Below are 8,410 nucleotides of genomic sequence, written 5' to 3'. Positions count from 1 at the left end.
TCTCCTTGACGGCAATGGCTATAATTTAAATGAGTTCAGTACCGGTGATTGGGTTGCTTGTGGGGATTGTTGGACTGATCCTGGAACCACAGGAGAAGAGAGGACCCTGGGGTTGAGGAATGCCCCCAGCAAGTCTCTCTAGTGAAGTAGCCTGACGGACACACATCGGCTCCTGCAGTGCGCAGGCAGGTCTGTCAGTGTGATGGGGCTTTCTACTGTCTAACCGGCTGGTCGGCTTGGTAGCTGCACCTTTCCCACTACTGACGCTGTGTTGCCACCTTCGGCCATTACACAATGCAGCCATTTTGGTGACGTCCCCTCTGTATCTGGAACCCTCTCATGGGTTGTTATTCAACCCATCAACCTTTTCCTTGCTTCCCTGACACCAGCGCCTGGGGCAGAGGGCATTCATCCAAAAGGAACCTGCCTTACCCCTCTCAACCCCAAGTCCACATCTGTTTCCTGTGGCTCCCAGGTGCAGTCCCCACAAATATCCCACCCCCCAGTACTACACTCATTTAGGCAATATCCAGGTCCATCTAGGAGAGTGGAGAGCAACTTTCCCATGCAGTCCCTCTCCCACAGGGTCCATGTAGATGAATTACTCATTGTGTGCGGTGTCATCATAGCCATGCCGGTCCCAGGATGGGGAGAGACAAACTGAGTGATTCGACCAACTTCTGTTAGCGAGGGAGACCAGCTTCACCAACAGAAGTTGGTCCAATAAAAGATATGACCTCACCTACCTTGTCTCATTTAATTACCCAGGCAGACAGAGTTATTTATGGCCCAGGGGTGGAATCTGGAGACCATTTTTCAGTGAATAGTAAATCTGCCAAACTATTCACAGATTTGGGTCAAATTTGGTGAATAGTTTTGGCCAAAAAAACCCTCAAAACCTGAACAAAAGATTGGAAGTGTCTTGAAATGTTGTTCGGAATTCATACTGAAAGGGTTTCATTCATCCCCAATGGCATTTTTTTCAGTCTCTTTTTCAGTGAGAAAAACCAGGAAAAAAACCTCAGTTGGATGAGAAACTAATCTATTTATTGATAGGTTTGGCAGTGACACTCCCGCGAGCACCCAGGGTTGTGAGGTGCCCCGCTACCACCTGCCCTCAGCATGGAGAAGCCTGGTAGGTACCTGCCAGGGTTCAGCTCTGCAACTCCACTGGACAGAGCGGCACAAGCTCTTCCTTTTAGGCCTCCACAGGCCCCGCCCTCTCTCTAGAGGTTGCAAGAGGCACATGCCAGCCCTCGAGCCCGCTGAGCATCCCCCTGGTGTGTCCAACCCTGACCCACTGGACACTCATGATGTCTACAGAGTTCCTGCTTCTAAAGAAACAGTGCACCCCACCTTCCCAGTTTCACCTTTGAGCACCACTCCCCTTGCCGTACAGCTCTTAGAGGTGTGTAGAGTGAAAAAATGTAAGTTTATTTAACAAAACACAAGTGATAGCAAGCAGAGCTCTTGGAAACAAATGGTTACATATTAAATAAAATCAGAACACACCTCCTGGAGCACAGGCTGAATTTACAAGACACTCATGTCTGTAGAATATTGCTCATCCAAAATCCTTGCAGCGCATCACAGCCAGGCTGGTAGGACCCTCCTTTCATGAGCCAAACACACCACACCATTGGCTTGTCTCCCTCCTGTTGTTTTGTTTCTTCCTGCAGATTTTCTGTCTTGTGGATTTTCCAGTGTTATTTTGACACAGCTCAATACACAAATAGTCCTCCTCTGTGAGGCGTACATTACTCAGATGGCCAGACAGGGAGAGACGTATCTTTTCTGAAAGGAACATTTCCAAGGTGAGTCACCTTCTTGTGCCCTGCCTTAACTCCAAGGTTTTGAGAACATAATCCCCGGTACAGACATATCGTGCCCAGATATTATCTGTGCACACATTTCACAGTGATTATGGTGACCATTTGTCTATTTGCTCTCAGTAGAGGCCTCATTTGCCTCCCTCTGGTGAACCCAACCCAAGGGATCCCTGTAAAAATGTATGCGCTCCTGTGCCTTCTGCCATTTGCAGAAGACCCTGGGTCACATTAGCCACCATGCTGAACAGTCCAAATCAGGTTAAGACCAGGGATAAATTTTTCAAAAGTGCCTAAGAGCCAGTATTTAGAAATCAGTGGGATTTTCAGAAGCACCTATGTGCCTAAATTCATTTGTGGGGTGCTGGGTGCCTAGATATTTTTGAAAATCCCACTAGGCACCAAAGCACCTTTAAAAATCTGGCCCTAAGTGACTTAGGAGCCTGGCCCCACTTTGAAGAGTGACACAGATCTATTGCCTTTCAATGAGATTTGTGTTCCTAAGCCACTTTTGAGTGTGGGCTTTAGTGGCCATGTCCACAAAAGGACTCAAGCACCTAAGTTCAGCATTTAGGCACCATGCCAGTCCTCCAGGATAACCTTGAGCCCAGTGGGTAGGGCACTCACCCAGGATGTGAGAGATATAAACTCAATTCTCCACGCAAACGCACACCTGGAGGATGGGGTAGATTGCACCCTCAGCAAGTTTGCGGACGACACTAAGCTGGGGGGAGTGGTAGATACCCTGGAAGGTAGGGATAGGATACAGAAGGACCTAAACAAACTGGAGGATTGGGCCAAAAGAAATCTAATGAGGTTCAACAAGGACAAGTGCAGAGTCCTCCACTTAGGAAAGAAGAATCCCATGCACAGTTACAGACTGGGGACCGACGAGCTGGGCAGCAGCTCTGCAGAAAAGGACCTAGGGGTAACAGTGGATAAAAAGCTGGATATGAGTCAGCAGTGTGCCCTGGTTGTCAAGAAGGCTAATAGCATATTGGGCTGCATTAGTGGGAGCATTGCCAGCAGGTTGCAGGAAGTGATTATTCCCCTCTATTCGGCATTGGTGAGGCCGCATTTAGAATATTGTGTCCAATTTTGGGCCCCCCACTACAAAAAGGATGTGGACAAGTTGGAGAGAGTCCAGTGGAGGGCAACCAAAATGATTAGGGGGCTGGAGGACAGGACTTATGAGGAGAGGCTGAGGGAACTGGGCTTGTTAAGTCTGCAAAAGAGAAGAATGAGGGGGGATTTGATAGTGGCCTTTAAGTACCTGAAAGGGGGTTCCAGGGAGGATGGGGCTAGGCTGTTCTCGGTGGTGGCAGATGACAGAACAAGGAGCAATGGTCTCAAGTTGAAGTTGGGGAGGTCTAGGTTGGACATTAGGAAAAAGATTTTCACTAGGAGGGTGGTGAAGCACTGGAATGGGTTACCTAGGGAGGTGGTGGAATCTCCATCCTTAGAGGTTTTTAAGCTGCGGCTTGACAAAGCCCTGGTTGGGATGATATAGCTGAGGTTAGTCCTGCTTTGAGCAGAGGGTTGGACTAGATACCTCCTGAGGTCCCTTCCAACTCTAATATTCTATGATTCTATGCTATTTTATTCTGTTGCACCATGTGAGAGATGCAGGAAGGAAATTACTGCAAAAGTGACAGTATTAAAATCTGCCCATTTCCCAAAGTGCCCTTTGTGAGGGAGTCCCCCAGAGATCGTGCTCTGGACCCCTCCTGCCACAGCCAGACTGGACTCTAGTGCTTTGGAGGGGGTCTGTCACCCCGTGTCCCCCCACACCTGCGTAATCATCTCTTCCATTTGGCCCCACAGTGTTCAGCACTGCTGCTCCACCAGGAACTCCCCCTGCGGGACCCCTTCCTTGGAAGGGTCCTGGCGAGTTCCTCCATGCCCCCCAAGGGACCATGCAACCTGCTTTGCAGTCAGAGGTGATTCACAGCCAGCCTGGCATCAGAAGGGTTTATTAGTTCTCAGGATCACAGCGCAGAGGGACTTTGCTAGCAGCTTAATTAGGAATTACAGCAGCGACCATCTGGAGAGCCCCATTCTCGGGGCTCCCTCCCCAGCAGCCCCTCATGGGGGACTGGCCTCTTTACCCCAGCCACCCCCAGACCCATTCCCTAGCCACTTCCCAGTCCTTTGTCTCCTTCCTGGGCTAGGTGGCCACTTGCCCTGGTCTTCACCTGCGCCAACCTGTTACAACTGGTTGGGCCAGCTCAGGGGGTCCTGGCCAGGTCTGCCTATCTGTGGCTGTGGAAGGCTCATTCGCCCTCCTGCGGTCTCTGCAATGATCACACACGCGGGTCCCATCACCGAAATACATGAGTAACACTCTGGGGGAAAATGAGGCACACACACACACTCACAGAAAACCCCAAGAATATCTCCACTTTGTCACACTCTATCATTTGGGGTTCCTTGAATTTTGCGTTCCCCACTTTAGACCAGTGCTAAGGTGGAGTAACTCCACTGGCAGCTTTGCACAATCTGACCTGAAATTGTCTAACTGAGACACCCCTGGAAAACATGAATCCATAGCCCATTTACTGACTTACAACAGGCTCCGATTCTGATCTTAATTTCACCTGTTTTATGAAGTATAACTTCATTTTTGGTCACTGCCACACCTTCCTCTCTGACCTCCCAGCCACGCACACTGACCCCTTCAGTCTACACAAAATGCTGCCCCGAGCTCCTCTTTCTTCCCCATCACCTTGATCCCATAATTCCCCTGTCCGCTAGCTTTCCAACCAACATGGTGTCACATTGAAGTGTCTTGTCGCTACCTTAGCTCGACATCGCTCTGCCCCTCCTTCATGATCTTCTTTTTGTCAAGCCTCCAGCCACTAACACTAACACATCCCATCTAACCCCACTCTTGTCAGATTCTCTCCTGGTCACCTCTGTGCCATCTGCCATGCAGCCACCTACTCCTAATCCAGCCTCCCTGAGCGCCTCCTCCCCACGTGTCAATCCTTCCTCAGCACCCAGCCCTGCCATTCTGGTTTTGCTGAATCTTGTTGATGTAACTACAGAACTGAGGGTAAATGGTGTATGTGTTGCCTCTGGTTCTTTCTCTACACCTGACCTCTGTCTACTCGTCCGGCCTTAAATTGGCAGCTCCTCAAAGCAGGGGGGTCGTTCTTCAGGGTTTGGAAAGTGTCGAACACATAGTGGGGAATACTTTTCGTAAAAGAAGGAAGTGTATGTTATTATATATTGTTACATATATTATCATAGCCCAATTGGTACATATTGATTCCAAATGAGTGACTCCTGTGGCGAGCTCCTCATCTGGTGTCAATCATGTAAATCCATTGACTTCACAAGATCTATACTGATTTATACCAGCTACGGAGCCGCCTCTGCTATCTACCTAGCTATCTGTCATCCAACCGCCTTCAACATCTGTGCAGCTATACTGGTGTGAGCTCAAAATCAGGGATAGAACATTTTATCTTAAACTGTATTGTCTAGAGGGGAAAAAAGGCCAGTCCTACTCGCGCTCAAGTTAGTGGGAGTTCTGTAATGGACATCAGTGGAGCATATAAAGTCCAAATCTCGGTTCATCACGAAGAATAAGAGAAGCCATTTCTGGTACATATTGACTCAAGTTGCTGGAGGAGGATGGGCAGAAATCTGTCAGTCTTGGGATAACATTAAATAGAACAAGATTCCTTCTGTCCTGGGAGCTCCACCTTGCAGCTGAGGAGTGGAACCATCAATCTGGTTTTATCTGTACTGTCTAGATACAAGGGCCCTGATTCTCAACTGCCTTGAACTTTGTCTCATCATTAATCTTTGCACAAAGAGAGAGTGTAAGATAATTGCTGTGGGCTGTAATTTCTGAGGTGTCTCTCTGCACCTCCAGCCTCCTAATACCTTTGAAAATCCAGCCTTTCAGTTCTTATAAATATTTCACCCACTTTCTAGGCACCTGATGATAACACAAACTCCAGTGACAATCGTCTCTGATCCAGCTGTATTTTTTCTCTCTTTAGAGTCCACATCTTCCCCCCACCAGCCCCAGCTGCTGTGACACAGTCTTACCCAGACCAGATTTTCCACCACGTAGCTAATTCAGAGGTAAGAGTTGACAGAGGTATGATTGATTGGAGTGTTTTGGGAAGGGATTTTCAAAGGAAACAAAGAAAGTTAGGCATCCAAATCCCACTGGTCTAGGCACCTGAATTCCTTAGGTTTAATTTCTCCAACTTCCCCTCTGGCTTATTTCTTTTTTATTTTATATTAAAAAAATGATCAGAACTGAAGTGTTGCATGCAGAGCATCTGCGGCCATGGAAAGGGGCAGGAAGAGATACACCAATTTTTTCTTGAGATTTTCATACATTTGTAGATTTTTTAAGGCTGGCCGGGACCGTGCTGAGTGTCTAGTCTGACTTCCTCCATCGGACAGATTTGGTGTAAAACTGCACAATTCCAGGTACAGCACAGTGAAACTGGCATGATTTTCACCAGCTTGTGGTCTTGCCCTGTGTTACATAATGGTGAAACATCAGCATTCGTTTCTTATCTATTTAATTTGATTGGTACAAAAATAAAAAGTCTTGGGTGCCCTGATACAAATTTGTGCCAGGCAGCCCACTGTTCTTAGCCGTGGAATTTGGAGTAGCCCTTGGATGTCGCTCTGGATTTTCACCTCTGTTCCCAAAGCTTATGGGAGCAAGGGAACAGATCAAAGATTTAGATAAAATGTTCTGTCTCTGTCTCTGTCTGTCCAGTTCTTAACCCCAGCATTTCAGCTGGACTCACTATCTCCGTCACCTCTTTCACTCTTCCGATACTTCTTCATTTGAAATCTGTGTCCCCCACATACACACTAGGGCGGGCTGTACCCCAGCAGCTGTGATGCCTCAGGCTCTGAAATGCTAAACACAGCAACAGTTTCAATTTGGTGAGACTTCATCAGCACAGCACAGAGCCTCATCTCCCTCGTTTCATTTGGGGTGTGAAAAGGGGTCATTTACAAATAATGCCTGTGCAGAGCTGAATGACATTTTGTTACTAGGGGCCATATTTTTTAATGTTCTTAGGATCCTAAAAATGCAGATAGGTGCTTACTGACATTTTCAAAAGCACCCAAGTGCCTTAAAAGGTCTTGGGAACCAGCAAAGCGGAGCTGGTATGGATCGTAATACTCAATGAGTTACAGTTGGGGTTTCTGTAGTTTAACGGAAGTTGCATGACAAACTCCCATCTGTCCACAGCAGGTGAACACACAGGTGGGAACATTCAAAGCTCCCTAACAGATTTGGATGCTCAGCTTCCATTAATATTATTGAGAATTTGGTATGCAAACCCACTAGGCAGCTTTGGAAAATCCCATCCACCGTTTCTGTGACAGCTACAATCGCTCGTGTAACTATCAGTTCATTCCATTTGGGCTGTCTTCTCTTGGATACTTCCATGATTCCAGTGCTCTCAATTCGTTGGTGGGGGTCAGTCTTTCAGTAGATGGTGTTAGGTTTTGCTACCATAGGGATGAAAGCCATTTATTGACTTAGGACTGCACTTTAAAGGCTGGGTCTAGTCCCAGAAGCTTTCTGGTTTATTGTCTGGCTGTGCTTGATTTGTGTGCTGGGCTTTCCCTAGATGCCACGCACATGGCAAATGTTGAGAGGGGAAATCAAAGCAAAGTTACAGAATTCATCCTCCGTGGGTTCAGGATCCTCCACCCATTCCAGATGGAACCATTTGTGCTGGTTCTGCTAACGTACATCACCACCGTGGCTGGGAACACCCCGATCATTGTCACAGTGCTGGTTGACCGTGGCCTTCATATCCCCATGTATTCCTTCCTGGGGAACTTGTCCTTCTTGGATATCTGGTACACATCCAACATAGTCCCCAAAATGCTGCAAGGCTTCCTGGCTGAGAAGGGCGTGGCCATCTCCTTCAACAGCTGCATCGCACAGCTTTATATCTTCGGCTCTCAGGCAACCACTGAGATCTTACTGCTAACAGTGATGGTGTACGATCGCTACTTAGCGATATGCAACCTGCTGCATTACATGGCCCTCATGAACACGAGCGTGTGCATCGATCTGGCTTCCTGCTCTTGGCTGGGTGGCTTCCTCTTAAACCCAGTGATAATAGCCTGGATCTATAGGCTGCATTTCTGCGGCCCTAATGAAATCGACCATTTCTTCTGTGACTTCATGCCCCTGGTAAAGCTGTCATGCAGTGACACCTATCTGATCATCTTAGCGGCCTTCTTGGTCTCAGCTACAGCCACCCTGATCCCTTTCCTGCTGACCTTGATATCCTACGCCTTCATCATTGCGGCAATAGTGAAAAACCCTTCCAGTACCGGGAGGAGGAAGGCGTTCTCCACCTGCACCTCCCACCTTATCATGGTCAGCACTTTCTGCGGGGCTCTGGCCATCATCTATCTGGTGCCAACGGACAGTGCAGCCATAAACCTAAACAAAATGTTCTCCCTTCTCTACAGCCTTGTCACCCCCTTGCTCAACCTCCTGATCTACTCCCTCAGAAACAAGGATGTGAATGACGCCCTGAGGACAATGGCCTCTAGACTGATGGCTTTTCCAA

The 8,410-nt window shown here is 48.0% G+C and overlaps 1 protein-coding gene across 1 annotated transcript; it reads left to right on the top strand.

The window, feature by feature from the left end:
* Positions 1–7,461: 7,461 nt before the first annotated feature.
* On the top strand, positions 7,462–8,400 carry LOC137146123 (olfactory receptor 11A1-like; the record flags this gene model as incomplete). Its single annotated transcript, XM_067537277.1, has 1 exon — positions 7,462–8,400. A coding segment is annotated over exon 1 (939 nt), but the record flags the coding sequence as incomplete, so codon positions are not given.
* Between the last annotated feature and the right edge of the window lie 10 nt (positions 8,401–8,410).

Source organism: Emydura macquarii, unplaced genomic scaffold (assembly GCF_026122565.2).
Source record: "Emydura macquarii macquarii isolate MOO-44397 ecotype Brisbane River unplaced genomic scaffold, CSIRO-AGI_Emac_v2 contig_3699, whole genome shotgun sequence".
Taxonomy (NCBI): domain Eukaryota; kingdom Metazoa; phylum Chordata; order Testudines; family Chelidae; genus Emydura; species Emydura macquarii.
Note: the sequence above shows the minus strand (reverse complement) of the source record. Positions and strands in the feature narration are given on the sequence as shown.